General features: G+C 44.7%; 1 protein-coding gene across 1 annotated transcript in view; it reads right to left on the reverse strand.

Annotated features, from left to right (window-relative positions):
- Positions 1 to 23,256, reverse strand: part of znhit6 (zinc finger HIT-type containing 6) — a 38,553-nt gene that overhangs the window by 12,820 nt on the left and 2,477 nt on the right. The window contains exons 3-8 of the mRNA XM_039002815.1: positions 20,226 to 20,332; positions 19,964 to 20,049; positions 17,265 to 17,368; positions 8,131 to 8,199; positions 7,676 to 7,756; positions 4,017 to 4,097 (exon numbers count right to left, since the gene is read on the reverse strand). Coding sequence (XP_038858743.1) covers positions 4,017 to 4,097; positions 7,676 to 7,756; positions 8,131 to 8,199; positions 17,265 to 17,368; positions 19,964 to 20,049; positions 20,226 to 20,332 — 528 coding nt within the window. The remainder of the gene's footprint in view (positions 1 to 4,016; positions 4,098 to 7,675; positions 7,757 to 8,130; positions 8,200 to 17,264; positions 17,369 to 19,963; positions 20,050 to 20,225; positions 20,333 to 23,256) is intronic.

Raw genomic sequence — 23,256 nt, forward strand, 5'->3', positions numbered from 1 at the left:
TGAGAGCCATGCGTCCTCCGAAACACAACCGCACTGCTTCTCGACACAATGCCCAAAAAACCTGGAAGCCAGCCACACCAATGTGTCGGACGAAACACTGTGCACCTGGCGACTGTCAGCGTGCACTGTGCCGGGCCCGCCACAGGAGTCGCTAGTGCGCGATGGGACAAAGGACATTCCTGCCAGCCAAACCCTCCCCTAACCCGGACGACGGTGGGCCAATTGTGTACCGCCCCCATGGGTCTCCCGGTCGCGGCCGGCTGCGACAGCCTGGACTCGAACCAGGATCTCCAGTGGCACAGTGATGCATTGTCTTAGACCTCTGCTCCACTCGGGAGGCCAGGGCTCTTGACGCTCGGGCTGCTTCTCTTCAGGATGTTTACTGGTTACACAGCTATATTTAGTACAGGAGCAGCCATTCATTTGATTCATACAAAATGTCTACCAGGAATATCAAGTAAGAAATTCAACACAGGAGCATGATGACCCGGGGCCAACTATGGACTGTACTGTTCTGTCCAAATCCCACGGCTTAAACCTGAACCAAACCCAGCCCACCTAAAGGTAGCCAGTGCTCTATGAACCCCAACTTAAAGGTGCATTCTACAACATTTACAGTACATGTTGAGCTCATCGACCATTGCATGCATAGATCCAAATATGAAGAGTGCATACATTTCTCCAGCCCCATCCTTCAGCTTTAATCCAAAAACCTTTTGTCCTTCACTCCGGGGGGCCCTTTCCTCAAAACAAGGGAGGTGGTCTGAATCTTTCATTTAAAGACCCTTGCTCCCTTCGGTCTCAACATAGACTTTGATCTGAAGCCATTCTTGTGATTATTCTATTGTAAATGTTTGTAGCCAAATTGTATCTATGATAGAACGCTATCCATTTATGTTCTTTGGTTAATTCTCATATATTAAAATAGCATACAATGATATCAGGCCACACCCGGCCATGATAACAGACACCTGTGTGTCTTTTGACACTATATAAATGTCACCCCGCAGTGTCTGTCATTATACCCTGATGAAGACAGCTTGTCTGTCGAAACGTTGGACATAAATAGTTTTGCATCTGAGCTCCTAGAGTGTGCGGCTCTCCTTTAATTTTTTTAAGTGTTCCACTCCGCTAGCCAGCACCTCACCTAAATGGATGTGCGTTTCTTTCACCTCTAGGTGGTCTGAATCAGACAGCAATTTCAAGTGTACTATAGGTAGAACTAGCCATATTGTGTATTCAGTCCCAGCGAACAGAATTACATCATAACATGTAATCACAGGGTTGCATAGGACGGATGCACTGGGTGGCCCAGACATGCTTGGGAGGCACTGAGCGCCTTTTGGGAGCCCTTCAATAGGATGTGACCCCTGTCAGGAGCCCAGGGCCCCTCTTCATATTACAGTTGGCTTGTTCCCCTCCCCATTATACCCTGCTCTAGCCTCTGCCCTGTTATGTAACTGTACCTTGCTGATATTATGAGCCAATTCCACCTTGGCCACGGGAGAACATGTCTGTCCTACTAAAACACCATAATGTTGATCATAAACACTAAGTAAAAGTAAAATGCCGCACGTAATGGTAGGCCATTATAGAGCCCTATACCAACGACCATTAATAGTGTGTGTGGGGGGGGGGGTGATGAGCTAATAGGGAAAGTAAGAGTCACACCTCTGGTATTGTTCTCCTCCCTACTGTACTAGCTAGCGCTGTGTCGCGGGGTGGGCTAGCCGCTAGGGTAATGCAACATAACTCATTAACACACTCAGCGCTTCACTGACGTCTACCATAATGCTGACAGGAACACATTTCTGAAGTTTGCAACACCTCTCCTACCCTAGTCCCCCCCACATCTTCCTGTGTATGTGTTGTTAACAGGCAGTAGGTTGGTGAGAGGACGTGGTGCTGATGGATGAATATCTCCATTAATCATAGCAGGGGGCAGGTCGCTGCTTTTCCTTTTCTGCTGCTAACCAGCTGTTCCTCCCCCCTCTCATCTACACCCTGGCTGAATCCCAAATGATACCCTATTAGCTAAATGGTGCACTACTTTTAAATCAAGCGCCATAGGGCTCTGGCCAAAAGCCATGCACTATGTAGGGAATAGGATGCCATTTAGTACACACTCATATTTAAGGATTGAGGTTACAGGACAACCCACAGCCCCACAGTTAATAGTGTATCCTGACTGGACTAGTGAGCAACAAGGCCTCAAGGCTGGAGGAATCCACACACACCAGGGAAACAATTCAAGGGTGAAAATTCGTAGAAAATCCTGGAGTTTAACATGCTGTTTTCACTCCGCGTATATAACCTGATGGGGATCTGATGCCCCTGGTCTGTGTATAGGGTAGGGAGTGTGTGTGATACTTACTTTGTATCCAAAATAAATAGAGAAAAGAGTCCGAGATGACTGACAAGAGGAGCCTCCTGGGATACCCATCACTAACTAAAGGACTAAAGCTTACTACACGCTCTGGGCAGACGCAAGACTCGGAGTGCTGCAATGTCAATTTCATCACAAAAAGGGGCGGATCCTTGTAATACGCTCTGGCATTCAACGTACTTTTTTACTACCTGACAATTGAGACACGCCGTATCATTCCTTCTGCAGCCATGGGGGCAGTGTTGTTGCTTGGTTCCTTGATCTGGTCTACAGGCTATTCATCAAAGCATTGATAACCAAATATAATCTCAGCGACTGTAAACCAAACAAGTAAACCAAACAAGAATCCACCCAAAAAGGTACTTTGTAATAACTAATGATTCCAGGCTATTGTAGCCAGCTAGCTAGCCATGTGCTTTTTCTCCATGACCAAAACATGTTCTATTTTTAGCTGCTATCAGAATGTATACACAAACAGCATATCAAACTGGGATAAATGTTTTAGGTTACACCAGCAGGTATAAGAATATTTGTCAGGTCAAATTTTTTCAACTATGATCAGATTTTCTTTTCACATGGAGATGTGGGAAGCTAAAAAGGCTACTAGATAGCCTCGTTAAAAAACATAAGCTAAAGACAACTAGCCAGGCTGCTACTAGCAAGGGAAAGTGACTTGTCCTTGCTTTCACAAAATATAAAAATAGAGATAACGTTGGCATCGCCCCCTTGTGAATGGGAGTGGGACCGGCGAGGATATCAGGTTAACAAAAGGTGTCCACTACTCCCCAAAAAAAATCCCACTCCACCCATGTGCACACGTGTAGATCAAATGAGTGAAGCTTGTGGTAAGTAACCTAAAGGACCATCTCAGGAGTGATATGGGCCGGGGGAGATTCACTGTCATGTTGATGCTATTTGCGATGCGAAGAACAAGTACCTCCACATTAGAAGGGTAAGTAAGGGGGCTGGTTGATTTGTAGACTGAAGTTGTGCGGTCAGAGGGCACAGCAGGTTATGAGTGTAGAAGATCAACTTTCTCTATGACTAAGTGGAAATGGGTGACAGCCAAGGACTGGGCGAGGCAAATGGGTGCTATCAAAACCAGCACCATCCCCTTCCCACACAAAGTATATCTGTGTCCAGATGATCAACGGCATTCCCAAAATGTGGAATCAACTGGAATTACAGCACAAAGAATTAGGCCGGGGGAAATGAAAAGCTCTGCTTTCACACTGCGTAGCTTAGCAGGAATTTACAAGGCGAGTGATGTCATGTTCATAAACCCATTAAGGCGATTTCATACATGCGGGATAAATCCGTCACGAGAGTGGCGAGGCCGGCGAAACAGAAAGCTCACATGGACAGAATGCCTGAGTGCTGACAGGATTCTGACAACACTTTTGATGAGATTACAAATCTTTGTGTTGAAATTTATTAGAACTTTGGTTGCTGGAACAATCTGATGAGACAATTAATTAATATCAATGGAATGGACAGTGCTGTTAATAGGAGAACTGAGGTCCAATTTGGGTACATTTAACATCAGTTTCCCAGACCCATATTAAGCTAAATTCTGGACAAAAAAAAGCACTTTCAATGGAGATTCTCTTCGCTTTAGAGTAATTCGTACCTCACAGAGTTGGCCTTCCTGCCCTCAGCCTTCATGAAGACCCTGACGTGATCAAATGGGCTGTGGACGTACATCTTCAACCTGAAAGACATAAATGAAAATGGGTCAAGGTTCGAGAAGGTATCAAAACCAGCTTTTATATAGACACACATACAGTAATACAGGGCTGTGGATAGGGTTTAGACGTGCACACATTTGCACTTATTTTCTTAAGAGGGGTCAACGCGAGGTCACAAAACAAAGACTACAATGACTGAGCGCGACTGGGACTCTCTCAGCTACAGACTGGGACTCTCTCAGCTACAGACTGGGACTCTCTCAGCTACAGACTGGGACTCTCTCAGCTACAGACTGGGACTCTCTCAGCTACAGACTGGGACTCTCTCAGCTACAGACTGGGACTCTCTCAGCTACAGACTGGGACTCTCTCAGCTACAGACTGGGACTCTCTCAGCTACAGACTGGGACTCTCTCAGCTACAGACTGGGACTCTCTCAGCTACAGACTGGGACTCTCTCAGCTACAGACTGGGACTCTCAGAGCTACAGGTGACTAACATGCTGCCTGAGCCTCCTATAGACAGTCTACACTGGGAACCAGAGGCCAGACTAAGCAAAGGTCCTTAGCCAGCGCATGGCGAGAGCGCGGGGTCGAGGCGGCAGCGTTGGGTTAAAAATATTTTTTAAAGGGAAAGATGGAGAGTTAGAGACAGAGAGGTGAGAAGTAGTATACTGTCCCCGTAGTATGTAAATGTTATTGTATTACTGCATTTCAAGCGTGTTCTTCCCAAGTCAATCACGTCCAAATAAAAAAGGCCACTGGAGAAAAACGATAGATGGTATTTTTCGTCTACCAAAATTGAATTCTCACTTTCTTTTGATTGCCTTTATCTGGCAGCCGGTAATCTAAAATTAAAAGGAAACATTGTGTTTAGTTTATTATGTCGTTCAGTCGTCCCTTTTGCACAACATTCCCACTGTGGGGACAAGTGTTAAAGCTCTCACTTCATTCCTTGTAAAGTCACTGTACTGTGAGCCTAGACCAAGCAGTGTCATCCATCTTACTAGTCAGGCCAGGGAAGGAAGGCAACACAGCTGGGAGGTGTCGGGGGCCAACAGTGACATAGTGGTCTAAACGATCTGTATTCCATTTACTAACAACGAGCCAACCACCAGACAAGATTGATGGCATTCTGCTTCTTTGAGCAAACAAAAACATTTATAGAGAATCCATACAGTTATGGAATCGATGTGCATGATGCCAGTTAACCACAAGGAGCGTTGCCACATAATTGGCACGGAGGAATTGCTTGCGATGCCAGACTTCGTAGTCGTTTCCAACCAACGTGAGGATGATTTGTGATCAAGTATTGTATGGAAAGGGACGTCATTGTCCACAGTGAGTGTCTCACTCCATTTTAAATGGCATATAGCTCACTGCATAATTTACAATTTCACTCTCCATCGTAATAATGTTAGCTTTCTCCCCCTGCTGATAAGCACATTTTAATTGAATATACCTAGATACACCATAATTACAAAAGTGTGTGGACACCTCTCAAATTAGTGGATTCGGCTATTTCAGCCACACTTGTTGCTGACAGGTGTATAAAAATCGAGCTCACTGCCATGCAATCTCCAAAGACAAACGCTGGCAGTAGAATGGCCTTACTGAAGAGCTCAGTGACTTCCAACGTGGCACCGTCATAGGATAACACCTTTCCAACAAGTCAGTTCATCAAATTTCTGCCCTGGTCAACTGTAAGTGCTGTTGTTGTGAAGTGGAAAAGTCTAAGAGCAACAATGTCTCAGCCGCGAAGTGGTAGGCCACACAAGCGCACAGAACGGTACCGCCGAGTGCTAAAGCGTTCAGCACGTAAAAATCATCTGTGCTCGGTTGCAACACTCAACACCGGGTTGCAAACTACCACCGGAAGCAACGTCAGCACAAGAACTGTTAGTCTGGAGCTTCATGAAATGGGTTTCCATGGCCGAACAGCCGCACCCACACAAGCCTAAGAACTTGATTGGCCTGCAGAGCCCTGACCTCAACCCCATTGAACACCTTTGGGATGAATTGGAACGCAGACTGTGAGCCAGGCCTAAACCCCCAACATCAGTGCCCGACCTCACTAGATGTTCCAACATCTAGTGGAAAGCCTTCCCAGAAGAGTGGAGGCTGTTATGACAGCGAAGGGGGACCAACTCCATAATAACACCCATGATTTTGGAACGAGAAGTTTGACGAGCAGGTGTCCACATACACTACATGACCAAAAGTATTTAATTTGGCAGACGAGGAAATGCTTTAAACTGCACGCTCGCTGTACTGAGGTACTACTGAGCTACTCACAGCTAAAATAAGTCCTTGGGGTTTGATCTACCAAATCCAATTTCATAGGGTTTTAGGGCACAAAACCACAAGAAATGTACAGCAATATCATGAAATAAAATACACATTTCCTTCAGCATACTTCTCACGGGAGAAAACCCCCTAACGTTAATGCAATTATACACGCTCAACGTTATGCAGCCTGCAAGACAAATCGTCAAACGATAGTTTGGACTGGACTGGGGAACAGTAACAGAGGCTTAATGAATTCACCATGGGTGTTTAATCATTTCTATATTTGTCCTTTAATACAGTATGAGCCCTGTCGTACAGGGCTCCTTATGGCAGACAGACTTGATTTACAGCTGGTCTGACTGCAGTAGGAGACAACCCCAAAACATTTGCATGTTATAGCAACTGTATAAATATTTACCGTGATACAGAGAGAGCAAGGTTGTCCCCATTGACAATGAAGACAACTTTAAGAAAATCTGATGACTTCTTGTCTTCAAGGACAAAATGTAGAACTGTAAATGAAATTGCAGCTTTTGTATGTCACACTGGCGATGTTTCACTTTCAGTCTCTATTAGTGATCAGCATTTCAACAGCAGTTACATGTAATTCACTGAAATATAATTAGCTGTGTGTGCCCCACTCCTGTTGACTGTGGAACGTGAGAATGCAGTGTACTTAACACACTGCATGTGGCGTCAAGCAGTCAGGTTGTGTTTGTTTAGCTGTTTCAGGAGAAAACAGCAGGCAAGACAACGGAAAAAGTAGGTCATCCAAACTGCCCATCTAACTGGTGTTGATTTCAGACTCCATTACCACATTGTTAACTTTCTATTCCTGCTGTTGAGTAGACTACACAGTGACCGACCCAAAACCACAAGCTAATTTAATTTCTATATCTTAAAATCTCGAATGAAATAGTTAGACCATTATGTTGTTTGCATGTAGATTCCAGCTAGATTTGGGCCCTGGCTACAGCTCAGAGACATTCCTCTCTCTGGACCAGTCTATCTTGGTTTGCTCTGTTTCTAGCTTTCTGTTATCTAGCTTGCAAAACCACTTGATGGACCTTCAGCCATAGCCAACTATTGAACACCTGGAGGACAGGTGAGGCAGTCGTTAGGCAGGCTCTGTTTGGGAGGAAAGACAGAGGCAAACAACCAAACCGAGCAGATCAGGAAGGCGTGAATACTACTAGCTATTCAAATACTCTCCAAGAGCAGTAGCTCAACCAGTAGCTCAACCAGTTGTTTGGATTGTTTTGGACATTTGTTTAATTCGATTAGTAGATTATACAAGAGTGGTGTGTTCTTACTTTTGTCGTCTCACTGGCTCCGACTCTGTAGGGTGGATGTAGGGGGTGAGGATCTGCTTAAGTGTTTGGTCATCGGACACCCTGGGGAGAGATGGAGAGGAGAGAGAGAGAGAGGGCAAGAAAGGATTGACAGAAAAAGAGAGTGAACAACCAACCAATCAAGTGCCAAGGAACCAAACATGAGTCAAACCGTGATGAAGATCGATGACGTTCTTGGAGTGGTTTTAATACAGACATCTACATCTACATCACCAATCATCCTCACCATTAGAAGATACATGGGTGCTGAGACAATCCTCTGGCAACAGTAAAGTCACTGTCCAAGGATCTGGCTGTTCTCTATTGCAGGTTCCAACCCCTGGACTCTGACATCAACTGGTATTAACAGGGTTCCTAAAGACTGTTCTGGCAGATGCCACCGGACAAGTAGGCAGGCAGGCACACACACCACTCACCTTCTCTCAGTGAACTCTGAGCTGCTCTGAGGGAACAGCAGCTGCAGGTGCCATAGGAAACGATTCTCCCTAAAGGACAAAACAGAAAGAGGGAGACAAACGATAAATAATAACATTTTCAAAATCAGCAGTTGGTAGTGGTCTGCTTGCAGATACCAGCGCTTTGTCTCTGAGCTAAAACAAACTATTTTACATTCAAGAGACATAGAAAAAGTATTTAACCCCAATGTACGACTAATGCTGTGTATGTGTCTAGCTCGATGTGTGGATTGAGTCCGAGTTGTCATGGGGATGACCATGGCATACACTACATGACCAAAAGTATGTAGACCCTTGCTTGTCAAAAATCTCATTCCAAAATCATGGGCATTAATATGGAGTTGGTACCCCTGTTACTGTTCGCCCTTTGCTGCTATAACAGCCTCCACTCATCTTTGAAGGCTTTCCACTAGATGTTGGAACATTTATGCGGGGACTTAATTCCATTCAGCAACAAGAGCATTAGTGAGGTCGGACACTGGTGTTGGGCGATTAGAACCGGCTCGCAGTCCGCTTTCCAATTCATTGCAAAGGTGTTCAATGGGGTTGAGGTCAGGGCTCTGCAGGTCAATCAAGTTCTTCCAAACCGATCGACAAACCCTTCCTGTATAAGACCTCGCTTTATGCACGGGGGCATTGTCATGCTAAAACAGGAAAAGGCTTTCCCCAAACTGTTGCCACAAAGTGTGAAGCACAGTATCGTCTAGAATGTCATTGTATGCTGTAGCGTTAAGATTTCCCTTCCCTGGAACTAAGAGGCCTTGTCCGAACCATGAAAAACAGCCCCAGACCATTTTTACTCCTCCACCAAACTTTACAGTTGGCACTATGCAGTCGGGCAGATTGCGTTGTCCTAGCATCCGCCAAACCCAGATTTGGCGTGATTCATTACTCCTGAGAACGCGTTTGCACTGCTCCAGAGTCCAATGGCCGCAAGCTTTACACCACTCCAGCAGACGCTTGGCATTGAGCATGAGGATCTTAGGCGTGTGTGTATGGCTGCTCGGGCCATGCAAACCAATTTCATGAAGCTCCCGACAAACAGTTCTTGTGCGGACGTTGCTTCCAGTTTGGAACTCGTAGTGAGTGTTGCAACTGAAGACATGATTTTTACGCGTTACGCACTTCAGCAATTGGCGGTCCCGTTCTGTGAACTTGCTCCTAGACGTTTCCACTTCATAATAACAGCACTTACAGTTGACCGGGGCAGCTCTAACAGGGCAGACATTTGACGAACTGACTTGTTGGAAAGGTCCTATGATGGTGCCACATTGAAAGTCACTGAGCTCTTCAGTAAGTACGTGGATACCCCCTTCAAATTGTTTGTCTACTGAGATTGCATGGCTGTGTGCTCGATTTTATACACCGGTCAGCAACGGGTGTGGCTGAAATGGCAGAATCCACTCATTTGAAGCGGTGTACACATACTTGTGTGTGTGTAATATATACACACGCGCAACACAACTGTGACCATAAAAATTGAGAGGACTCTAGGGCCCAAAAGCTCATGATACACTGGGTAGTTTGAGCCCTGAATGCTATTGGCTGACAGCCGCAGTATACCATGGGTATGGTATCGTATACCATGGGCATGACAAAACATTTATTTTTACTGCCCTAATTACTTTGTTAACCAGTTTATAATAGCAATAAGGCACCTCGGAGGTTTGTGGTATATGGCCAGTATATTGGCCATATTCTACACCCCCTTGGGCCTTATTGCTTATTTATAGCATGGGCACTTTCACCATGTTTGAGGACTTTCACCATTTTGAAGTAGTCAACTGGGTGGGACTTTATGGGTTAAGAAAGAATCACATGATTTCATCTGGGTCATCAGGAGGGATCAGCCAATGAATTAAAACTCAAAATAAAATTTGATTTGAAACATTCCATAATTGCAGGTGGCCGGCAGTAAATCGCAAACCTTTCCTTTATACCCGTTCAGACAACACACTACAGGTGGCAGTATGCACCCTTTCAGTTTGTTTGCCAACTCAGAAGTAGTAAAATAATGGAGAATCCCTCCCTACCCAGGTCATATGAATTACCATGTCAGAGCATTTGTCCCAAGATTGATGCAGTCTGATCGCTGTCTGTGATCGCTGTCTGTAGAAGAAAGAATACAAGGTGTGAAAGTTGTGGAGAAGACCATATTGAATGTGGTATCAGTATTGATTGTGTGAAATGTTGCAATTATGGTGGGAACCATGTTGCTACATCTTTGGAATGCCCAACGAGGGTGAAGGAGAATAAGGTGGCTAAGGTCAGGGCCAAACAGAACATAATCACATGCAGCGGCTGTCTAGAGGATTGAGGGAGCGAATGGTTCTGAAGGGCCCATGGTGGTGGATAAGCTTTCACTGCAAGGAGTTGCCTCAGCAGGATCCAGATATTCTACAGGTTAAGAAGGCAGACTTTGTAGTCTTCATGGCTATGGTGATTAACAGCACTGCCAAAGTCCAGAAATTGTGGATGCAGTTTCTGGGATTAGAGGACTTCTCGGTGAAGGATTTACATAAAAGGCTGTCATAAACCATACCAACATCTCATGTCCAGAGCCTGAGTGGGGAGATATGGAACTTTGAAGGATGGAAGAAGTGAGAGTTTTGTTTTTCTTTTGGGTGACATACTATTTAATTGTGAGGAGTAAGTTATTTCTTCCCCATAAAGTATATTTTTCTTTTTCATTTGAATCCAGAAGTGTGCGGCAATTCAACTTTTTAGATGTAGTCCGCCATAAAACTCCACCGAAGAAAATTGACTAATTCAAAATGGAGATGGCCTCAATGGCACTATCAATGCTCTCACAGATGCCATAATGGAACAGATACAATGTCTATCTACATCTATGGTCCTGAATCTCTGGGGTGCAACACACAGAGCGAGAGCGAGATGGAGGGTTGAAAAAAATGAGAAGTGTGCAGAACATCCAATGAAAATGTGCTTATGAGTTTCCACTTGATGTGGGCAGAAGGGGAGGTTGGGGCGCAAGCAGGCAGCAGTGGGGGTTGGTTAGGCTGGGTGTGAGGGGGGGCAAGCAGGAAGTAGTGGGGGTTGGTTGGGGAGGGTTTGAGGGGATTCCCTATGCAGGTGCAGAGCTATTCCATCCCCCTCTAGGCTGCTGAGGAATTTATGAGTGTTTGCTTGGGCTTGGCAGAGACTGGGCTTGGTGGAAGGGGGGGTGGTAAGTCAGAGGAGGAACACCAGGTGTTTGGGCATTGTTCTGCATTGAGGGTGAAAGGAAACTATTTTCTCCAATGGAAAAGGGGGTGGGCAGGGCTGTGTAGGCGCGAGCATGCACCTCAGGCTGAGCCAGGGTTGCATACAGGAATATGTGGTATCATTCACTCACGGTCAGTCATAAAAGTGAAGATGGCACAGAGAAACTCAACAAGCATTTTCCATACAGACAAAAATGGGCAGATGGTGGAATGATGACATGTCAAGTTGAGTAAGACTAGCTTGTGTTTACATACTGCCTGACTGCCCAGTGAGAGCATGGCATAGGTATTCTGTCTCCCTGCTTGTCTGTCTGTCAGCCTGTCTCTGTCTGCAGTAATAAGTCAAGTTCATCAAGAAATGTCAAATTGAAAGCCCATTCAACTTGCATTCCTGCTTACCTTCCAGCCATGGTGTCTATGCAAGATGAATACCTATGTAAGAATGCTGTTCATTGACTACCACTCAGCATTCAACACCATAGCACCCTCCAAGCTCATCATTAACCTTGAGGCCCTGGGTCTCAAACCCTCCCTGTGCAATTGGGTGCTGGACTTTGACGGGCCACCCCCAGGTGGTGAAGGTAGAAAACAACATCTCCCCTTCGCTGATCCTCAACACTGGGGCCACACAAGGGTGCGTTCTCAGCCCTCTCCTGTACTCCCTGTTCACCCATGACTGCGTGGCCATGCACACCAACGCAATCATCACGTTTGCAGACGACACAACAGTAGTGGGCTTGATTACAAACAACAACGAGACAGCCTACAGGGAGGAGGTGAGGGCCCTCGCAGTGTGGTGTCAGGAAAACAACCTCTCACTCAACGGCAACAAGACAAAGGAGATGATCGTGGACTTCAGGAAACAGCAAAGGGAGCACCCCCCTATCCACATCGACGGGACAGCAGTGGAGAAGGCGGAAAGTTAAGTTCCTCAGCATACACATCACAGACAAACTGAAATGGTCCACCCACACAGACAATGTGGTGAAGAAGGCGCAACAGCGCCTCTTCAACTTGGCTTGTCACCTAAAACCCTGACAAACTTTTACAGATACACAATTGATAGCATCCTGTTGGGCTGTATCACTGCCTGGTACAGCAACTGCACCGCCCAAAACCACAAGGCTCTACAGAGGGTGGTGCGGTCTGAACAACGCATCACAGAGGGCAAACAACCTGCCCTCCAGGACACCTATAGCACCCGATGTCACAGGAAGGGCAAAACGATCTTCAAAGACAACAACCAACTGAGACACTGCCTGTTCACCCTGCTACCATCCAGAAGGCGAGGTCAGTACAGGTGCATCAAAGCTGCGACAGAGACTGAAAAACAGCTTTTATCTCAAGGAGATCAGACTGTTAAACAGCCATCACTAACAGAGAGAGGCTGCTGCATACATAACATCATTGGCCACTTTAATAAATGGATCACTAGTCACTTTAATAATGTTTACATATCTTGCATTACTCATTTCATATGTATATACTGTATTTTATACCATCTTGACTATGCCGTTCTTCCATATATATTTATATGTACATATTCCTATTCCATCCCTTTAGATGTGTGTATTAGGTAGATGTGGAATTGTTAGATTACTTGTTAGATATTACTGCACTGTTGGAACTAGAAGCACAAGCATTTCGCTACACTCGCATTAACATCTGCTAACCATGTGTATGTGACCAATACAGTCCACCTGCCCAACACTAACACACAAAAAACTGACCGATAACTTCTAGTTGGACTCGTTGCTGCTAAAGCCAAATCCTGGTTCCTACAAATCTCTTGTTGCTTTCAACAACCCAGTGGGGAATGGGCTTGGAAGAAGGGGAATCAAACAGCAGATTTCTACATTCTGCAGCAGAACAGCTTGTGATCAGTGTGGTTTTGAAGCCTCTGGAAGTAATAGTGTGCTCTAAATTCATTATAATTTTTTTTGCTTGTCTGGAGGACAAAATGTTGAACTCGAACAACCTAAAAACCTCAGAGCCCTGGAAATAACATGGCGTTTCAAACTGTGTGTGTAAATTACTAAAATGGTGTGTGCGCGAACGCACGCAGAGCCTAGTGCAGAAGTGGGCTCCTATCATTCGTAAGCAGGTCATCTCTCATCAGTCTCAAGTGGCCGGTCTTATTCTCTCCAGTCATATCACTGGGCAGCACTACGACAACACTTATCAAACACAAACTTATGGCAACCACAGTTCCATGGTCTCAATGTCTAAGTTCTGTTTCCATGACAAACTTTATTATTAAAATGTTCTATATTTAGTACTGTATAACAAACAAGAGCCTAACTGGCATCCATAATATGAAAACATATGGAAGCCTTGAGGCCCTGACGCATAACAAATAACATATCTACCAACGCAGTGACCTCACACACTGTAATCATTTCTAAAATAGAGCGCTGAGATGGAGGGTAAATGCAGATAGAAGAATATTATACAACTGATAGAAGCCAGCATCAGTATGTGTGCCCAAACAAACTGCCAACAAGGATTCCACAAACACAATATGTTTATCAAACACTGGGTTGCAGTTAAATGAATGACCTAATGGCTGGCTCGATAGCTGGTTATCAGGCACCTATGAGCTGCTACACATGATGTGTATGGCTGCTATACCCCCTTGCATGAAATTGTTAAAGACTCTAGGGGAATGGGGTGGCAATGGCATTATGGGGTTCTAAATGCAGAAACACAGCCATCGGACAGAATATCATTGCATTGTCATTTCAGAAGGTGACTTTAGCTCCCACAAATAAAAGGGAAACTAGACACAGCACCAATTCTGATCAAGTTGATGTTATTTTAAATGGACAAGAAAAAAAAGTGCTTTTCTTTCGAAGTGACCCCAAACTTTTGAATGTGTGTATGTAACACACACACACGGAGTCCCCAACCAGAGCTCGTGCTCTGCCTAGAAGGCCAGCATCCCAGAATCACCTCTTCCCTGTTGATGTTGAGACTGGTATTTTGCAGGTACTATTTAATGAAGCTGCCAGTTGAGGACTTGAGGCATCTGTTTCTCAAACTAGACACACTAATGTGCTTGTCCTCTAGCTCAGTTGTGCACCGGGGCCTCCTACTCCTTTCTCTTCTGGTTAGAGTCAGTTTGCACTGTTCTGTGAAGGGAGTAGTACACAGCTTTGTGTGAGGTCTTCAGTTCCTTGGCAATTTCTCGCACGGAATAGCCTTCATTTCTCAGAACAAGAATAGATTGATGAGTTTCAAGAGAAAGGTCTTTGTTTCTGGCCATTTTGAGCCTGTAAATCAAACCCACAAATGCTGATGCTCCAGATACTCAACTAGTCTCAAGTTTTCAGCTGTGCTAACAATTGCAAAAGGGTTTTCTAATGATCAATTAGCCTTTTAAAATGATAAACTTGGATCCAGCTACAATAGTAATTTACAACATTAACAATGTCTACACTATTTCTGATCAATTTGATGTTACTTTAATGAACACTTTTTTTTGCTTTTCTTTCAAAAACAAGGAAATGTCTAAGGGACCCCAAACTTTTGAACGGTTGTGTGTGTGTATTTGTGCATGTATGCATGTGTGTATGTGATCAATTGCTAGTAAGTAACAGTTTTGTCTTCCATCCAGAAAAGTAAAACAAAGGGGAAGAAAGATGATAAACATTAGCCAAGCTGACTCTTCAGCAGAGAAGAGAACAAAACTTTGACAAGCTTCTTCTTGAGAGAAGGGAACAAAACATTGCTAACAGGAGGCCACCAAACATTTCCAAACCACACTTCAATTCAAATTATTACATTAAAAAAATGAACTGATCTGTTTGCAAGCTAGTGAAGCCACAAATAAATCAGCTGACTTTTGAACAAGAGTACAGGGTGAATTCCAAACGGCACTATTCCCCATGCCAACTATTACATGTGTACCACTGGTTGAATTGGTTTAAAAAGTAGCGCAGGCCTGTCATTTCTAGTTCAACACTTTTAGTGTACCCGTAACCTGTTTTGACATCAGTCACCAGGGAGGGGCAGGCAGGCGCACGCACGTCAGTGCATGTGGCTGTGCACACACCTAAGCCCAGGATAAAAGCCTCTATAGCTGGCCGCTAATTATGATTCCCTCTGTCTGTGTGTATGTGTGTGTGTAAGGACTGCCTCTCTCTGGCTGTGTGTATGTGTGTGTGTAAGGACTGCCTCTCTCTGTGTGTGTGTGTGTGTGTAAGGACTGCCTCTCTCTGTGTGTGTGTAAGGACTGCCTCTCTCTGGCTGTGTGTGTGTGTGTGTGTGTGTGTGTGTGTGTGTAATGATGGCCTCTCTCTGGCAGCATGTGTGTGTAGCATGAATATGTCACTAACCATCTGCAGTCACACTGCTCAAACATCTGCTTATTATATAATGCACCAAGTACATTCTCAAACCCATTTTCTCCTGCTGCTGCCGTTGAGTCGACACCCTTAGACCCAGTCTCCGTTGAGTCGACACCCTTAGACCCAGTCTCCGTTTAGTCGACACCCTTAGTCCCAGGCTCCGTTTAGTCGATATCCTTAGATGAGGATTCTCTAGGGATAGGAAATAAACTGTCTCTTCCTTGAAAACTCCCAAGATAGAACTGTATGCACACTGACTGCATGATATTTAGGATGTAACCACTAACCATAACCATTTATTCATCAGTCATTTCATTTCTATGCATTTAACCCTAAATTATAAATTAGTGTTCCATCCATATGTAAAACCAGATACTAGGCTGTCTTCCGGAAGAGAAAGGAGCCTGGCTACTTTGCTCACCTTACATAATGCCTTCTGGCAATAAGGCATTATTACCTTCTGGCAATAATGCACAAATTAGAACTACAAACGCCAGAGAGACAGACTGGCCTGAGGGGAATTATATTTAGAATGGAAAAGAGTGGACTGGCTAACATTAACTTCGTTCGGGGACAGCTTTGATTGACATTACAGAGGTTCTGTTTTTTATAGTTAACTTGTGGGTTAAATGTTTGTTTCCTTCCATGTGGGGTGGAGCGAGAGAGAGAGGAAATAGCAGAACGATATCCCTTCAGGAAAAGTTGTCAAATATGGAAAGACGGGACCACCTGCAGCACAGCAGGAAATCCAGGAAAATGGAAAAGGAATGAGAAATGGAGGGAATGGGGAACAAAGGAAAACATGTCTGGGATTAGGGCTATGGCAGGTCTCTTACACTCATGAGTGGTGGGGTAGCAGGTTGCTATAGAAACACACCAAGTCCAGTGAAACATCACAAGTTGGAAATGATGATGCCCCCAGAGGGGCCAGGACATATGGACAGGGTTGGTTTAGCCTACATAGCCGGTCAGAAGGCTACAGGCAGCAATACATTACTCCACACCAGTGACTAATCAAATGTTGCTTCAAGTCTTTGTCCCACATGTCCAAAATTTGCCTGAGCTGACACACACACACACACACACAAATGAGCCGTAAGGCCTTTTAAAGACTGAACAGCACATGCCAGGTATACAGAGTTGAGTAGTGCCTTCATAAACATGCAGAGGACTGATGCCCCACAGACACATAACCTTTAAAAACAACAGTGTTGTTGCATGTGAGGAATTGTGAAAACTTAAGAGCGCCATCCTGTGGCAGAGAAACACTTCTGCTCTCAACACAAGGATCCTCAACCACCTTACTGAACATAGAAGTTGTTTTTAAACTTTCCTATAAATAGAGTCGAGTGCTAGTATGGGTTTTGGATTTAAGTCAAAGAGCCACCTGAATGTTTAGAGGTCCTCTTAAAGAGGGGACGCAAACATTGCCTTTCTTCGCTGAGCCAAAAACAACTGTTATAAAACCCTTTAGTATGTTGTGTCCTACAGAACATGGCCCTGACGTCTAAGAGGAACCTACTTCTTGAGACAGATGGTGGAGTTCTCTCTGCTCCTGGTGAATGTGTTGGGAAGGAACCTCAACGTGATGTTCAGCCTCCTCGCCTGGGCTGTCAGTCTCTTAGCCTGGAGAGCGAGCGAGAGCAGAGAGCGAGCGAGAGAGCAAGGACATTACATAAACAAACATCTGCTCTTAACTACCTGGTTAAGCAACTGGTTAATTGACAACAAAAAAAATCTACAAAAATAGGAAGTAACCTAGAAATGGCTGTTCTTGGCTCAGAACCTAATGACCCAATAACTCATTCTCCTCACCTTGATTTTAAAGGATACCCCTTTCCTTAGTAGTACTTGGTTAGCACCATAATGACTAGAGGTCGACCGATTATGATTTTTCAACGCCGATACCGATAATTGGAGGACCAAAAAATGCAGATACCGATTAAATCGGCCGATTTTATTTATTTGTAATGACAATTACAACAATACTGAATGAACACTTATTTTAACTTCATATAATACATCAATAAAATCAATTTAGCCTCAATTAAATAATCAAACATGTTCAATTTGGAACATATGAAAGCTGGTGGTTCCTTTTAACACGAGTCTTCAATATTCCCAGGTAAGAAGTTTTAGGTTGTAGTTATTATAGGAATTATAGGACTCTCTCTCTCTATACCATTTGTATTTCATATACCTTTGACTATTGGATGTTCTTATAGGCACTTTAGTATTGCCAGTGTAACAGTATAGCTTCCGTCCATCTCATCGCCGCTACCTGGGCTCGAACCAGGAACACATCGACAACAGTCACCCTCGAAGCATCGTTACCCATCGCTCCACAAAAGCCGCGGCCCTTCAAGGTCTCAGAGCGAGTGACGTCACCGATTGAAACGCTATTAGCGCGCACCCCGCTAACTAGCTAGCCATTTCACATCGGTTACACCAGCCTAATCTCAGGAGTTGATAGGCTTGAAGTCATAAACAGCGCAATGCTTGAAGCACAGCGAAGAGCTGCTGGCAAACGCACAAAAGTGCTGTTTGAATGAATGCTTACGATCCTGCTGCTGCCTACCACCGCTCAGAGTGCTCTATCAAATATCAAATCATAGACTTAATTATAACACACAGAAATACGAGTCTTAGGTCATTAATATGGTCAAATCTGGAAACTATAATTTCGAAAACAAAACGTTTATTCTTTCAGTGAAATACGGAACCGTTCCGTATTTTATCTTACGGGTTGCATCCATAAATCTAAATATTCCTGTTACATTGCACAACCTTCAATGTTATGTCATAATTACGTAAAATTCTGGCAAATTAGTTCGCAACGAGCCAGGCGGCCCAAACTGCTGCATATACCCTGACTCTGTTGCACAGAACGCAAGAAAAGTGACATTTCCCTGGTTAAAATAAATTCATGTTAGCAGGCAATATTAACTAAATATGCAGGTTTAAAAATATATACTTGTGTATTATTTTAAGAAAGGCGTTGATGTTTATGGTTAGGTACACATTGGTGCAACGACAGGGCTTTTTTCACGAATGCGCTCGTTAAATCACCCGTTTTGGCGAAGTAGGCTGTGATTCAATGATAAATGAACAGGCACCGCATCGATTATATGCAACGCAGGACAAGCTAGATAAACTAGTAATATCATCAACCATGTGTAGTTAACTAGTGATTATGTTAAGATTGATTGTTTTTATAAGATACGTTTAATGCTATCTAGCACCTTACCTTGCAGCTCCTTGCTGCACTCGCATAACAGGTATTCAGCCTGCCACACAGTCTCCTCGTGGAATGCAATGTAATCGGCCATGATCGGTGTCCAAAAATGCAGATAACCGATTGTTATGAAAACTTAAAAATCAGCCCTAATTAAATCGGCCATTCCGATTAATCGGTCGACCTCTAATAATGACTACAACTAGCTGGAGGAAAATGGTTAAACAGATACACTGACAGGTAGCTATTCAGGTACCCCATCAGTAACCACTGGGCTCCTTCCTACAGTCTTTGTGTATGATATTAGACCATTACATGTAAAAGGTTATAGATGGCCACAGCCCAGACAGACATTCACATTACTTGCCAAACAGACTTTTCCCCCCTCTTTCGCTAAGAAGAATCATTCTTATTTTATTGATAGATTTGTGACCACTGAACCAGACCGAAGCAAAAACACATTACCTCAAGCCATTATAAAATTCTGCATGTAATAGTCTTAAATGAATACAGGTAAGGACTGGGCTGGGAGACTGAGTCGCTCCCTGAAAGTGCCATTTTCAATGAATGTCTGTGGTTATGGGCTCCAGCTCTGCTCAAACCACAGTTACCTGAAGAGCCATGGAGGCACGGAGAGAAAACCCAAAACCACACAATTTAAATCATATAAAGAATTCCTTTCCAAAAAGATTTAGTGAGGCAAGTTGTTAGAAATGCTCTAGTGTGCTCCAAGAAACACAAAGAAATTACGAAAATAGAAATCAATATTGCGGTTTAGACAAGCATAACTCTCCAAGTCTTTCTGGTGTGAGCCCGATAGAAGGAATCATCATCCTACTCCGTCACCCCGCCTGTCCGTCACCCCGCCTGTCCCACTGTCAAACTTGTGGTTGATGTGAGTTTCTCCCTCACCATGTAGAGTTGTCTGATATAAATATATCACAAATTCAATCAATTAAATGATAGGTGGTGAATGAATGACTTACTCTAAAGTTAACAGGAGGGCCGCGGACCAGGGAATCTCTGTTGGCGCTGTCTGCCAGCCTCCCCGTGTCCTCCAGGAACCTGTAGTCTAGCAGGGCCACAAAAGAGACCACAGTTACACACAATTCAATGAATCTTTGTTTAGCCAGGATAGTCCATTCACTCAGCAACAATCATTGCTTTCCAGGGAGTCATGCCTTCCACAAACCTTTGACCGTTACACACGCATGCATGCGCACACACACAGCAGAGGGAGTGTCTCACCGCTGAGTAGGTTCATCTCATCCATCTTGGACAGGGCCACGAAGGCAGTCTTATCTCGAACTCCACTGCATCCTGACTCCTCTTTGTGTTTCTTCACACAGGGCAAGCTAGATAAAAAAAAAAAAAAGAGGACATTTATAAATAACATTTTATCAAAGTCTGCTCTTCTGGTAGTCAGCACTAGAACTATAGCGAGAAAAGAAGCTGTGTAGAGGTTTTGGTTCATCCATGAACACAACAGACACAAGGACAAAGCATCCATTTAGGCACATACAAACTCTGCAATTTTCTTAATAAAGTGACTATTTAGAACTAAGCACCTCATTTTGAATTCAACTCATGCAAACCAGTGTTGCATAACAGCAGGTCTGGAAAAATGAAGAGCAGAACCCCATCTTTCACTATGGGTAGAGTTGCATCATGGAGAACAGAAGACTGGGGATGGAGAACAGAAGACTGGGGATGGAAGGATGGAGAACAGAAGACTGGGGATGGAGAACAGAAGACTGGGGATGGAGAACAGAAGACTGGGGATGGAGAACAGAAGACTGGGGATGGAGAACAGAAGACTGGGGATGGAGAACAGAAGACTGGGGATAGAAGGATGGAGAACAGAAGACTGGGGATGGAGAACAGAAGACTGGGGATGGAGAACAGAAGACTGGGGATGGAGAACAGAAGACTGGGGATGGAAGGATGGAGAACAGAAGACTGGGGATGGAAGGATGGAGAACAGAAGACTGGGGATGGAAGGATGGAGAACAGAAGACTGGGGATGGAAGGATAACAGAAGACTGGGGATAGAAGGATGGAGAACAGAAGACGGGATGGAAGTATGGAGAACAGAAGACTGGGGATAGAAGGCAGAATGATGGAGAGGAGGCGTAAATCAGTCTGGAGATGTCTCACTGCATGCTGGGAAATGTCTGTGTGCCACTGAAGGAAGACCCTTCTCTTCCTCTCCTCTGACAGATTGAAATCCTCTGCGTCGGTTTCACCTGAGACTCACTGTGTGTGGAGTGATTGGGTATGGGAACTATAAAGGAGTTAGGCCTATAACTGGTTGACACTAGCTAGTTTATATTATTACTAACCCCAAGGTCCACAAATGTACACTCATTATTTGACCTAAGCTAATCCAAGCTATACCTCCGGTGATCAGGTCAGTACATACACCAGCGCAGTAATGTGTTGAAACCCCTCTTCTGGATTGATGACTTCCATTCCCTACATAGAATAGATACTAATCAACACATGTGAAAGGTGTTTTGCAGTCAGTCACATTCTTCAAGGCTTAAAACACGCATTCATTTCAACCAGCCCAATGGGCCCTTTCATCCATCCCATCCATGGTATTTGTTTGTTAGGAACCACATGCACATACACACAAGTATGTGGACACCCGTTCAAATTAGTGGGTTTGGCTATTTCAGCCACATACATTGCTGACAGGTGTATAAAATCGAGCACCCAGCCATGCAATCTCTATAGACAAACACTGGCAGTAGAGTGGCCTTACTGAAGAGCTCAGTGACTTTCAATGTTGCACCGTCATAGGATGCCACTTTCCCAACAAGTCAGTTTATCAAATTTCTGCCCTGCTAGATCTGCCCCGGTCAACTGTAAGTCCTACTAAACTCAGCAGAAAAACAAATGTCCCTTTTTCAGGACCCTGTCTTTCAAAGATAATTCGTAAAAATCCAAATAACTTCACAGATCTCATTGTAAAGGGTTTAAACACTGTGTCCCATGCTTGTTCAATGAACCATAAACAATTCATGAACATGCATCTGTGGAACGGTCGTTAAGACACTAACAGCTTAGACAGTAAGCTAAGTAAAGTCAGTTATGAAAACTTAGGACACTAAAGAGGCCTTTCTACTGACTCTGAAAAACACCAAAAGAAAGATGCCCAGGGTCCCTGCTCATCTGCTTGAACATGCCTTAGGCATGCTGCAAGGAAGCATGAGGACTGCAGATGTGGCCAGGGCAATAAATTGCAATGGTCGTACTGTGAGACGCCTAAGACAGCGCTACAGGGAGACAGGACGGACATCTGATCGCCCTCGCAGTGGCAGACCACGTGTAACACCTGCACAGGATCGGTACATCTGAACATCACACCTGAGGGAAAGGTACAGGATGGCAACAACTGCCCGAGTTACACCAGGAAAGCACAATCCCTCCATGAGTGCTCAGACTGCCCGCAATAGGCTGAGAGAGGCTTGGCTTGTAGAACTGAGGGCTTGTAGGCCTGTTGTAAGGCAGGTCCTCACCAGACATCACCGGTAACAACGTAGCCTATGGGCACAAACCCACCGTCGCTGGACCAGACAGGACTGGCAAAAAGTGCTCTTCACTGACGAGTCACGGTTTTGTCTCACCAGGGGTGATGGTCGGATTCACATTTATTGTCAAAGGAATGAGCGTTACACTGAGGCCAGTACTCTGGAGTGGGATCGATTGAGGTGGAGGGTCCGTCATGGTCTGGGACGGTGTGTCACAGCATCATCAGACTGAGCTTGTTGTCAATGCAGGCAATCTCAACACTGTGCGTTACAGGGAAGACATCCTCCTCCCTCATGTGGTACACTTCCTGCAGGCTCATCCTGACATGACCCTCCAGCATGACAATGCCACCAGCCATACTGCTCGTTCTGTGCGTGATTTCCTGCAAGACAGGAATGTCAGTGTTCTGCCATGGCCAGCGAAGAGCCCGGATCTCAATCTAAATTGAGCACGTCTGGGACCTGTTGGATCGGAGGGGGAGGGCTAGGGCCATTCCCCCCCAGAAATGTCCGGGATCTTGCAGGTGCCTTGCTGTGAGATGTTACCCCACTCTTCCACCAAGTACTGGTAAATCTGGTGCAGTCCATAAGGAGATGCACTGCAGTACTTAATGCAGCTGGTGGCCACACCAGATACTGACTGTTAATTTTGATTGTGACCCCCCTTTGTTCAGGGACACAGTATTCCATTTCTGTGGAACTTGTTCAGTTTGTGTCTCAGTTGTTGAATCTTATGGTCATAC

This window comes from Salvelinus namaycush, chromosome 10 (genome assembly GCF_016432855.1).
Source record: "Salvelinus namaycush isolate Seneca chromosome 10, SaNama_1.0, whole genome shotgun sequence".
In the NCBI taxonomy this organism is placed as follows: Eukaryota; Metazoa; Chordata; class Actinopteri; order Salmoniformes; family Salmonidae; genus Salvelinus; species Salvelinus namaycush.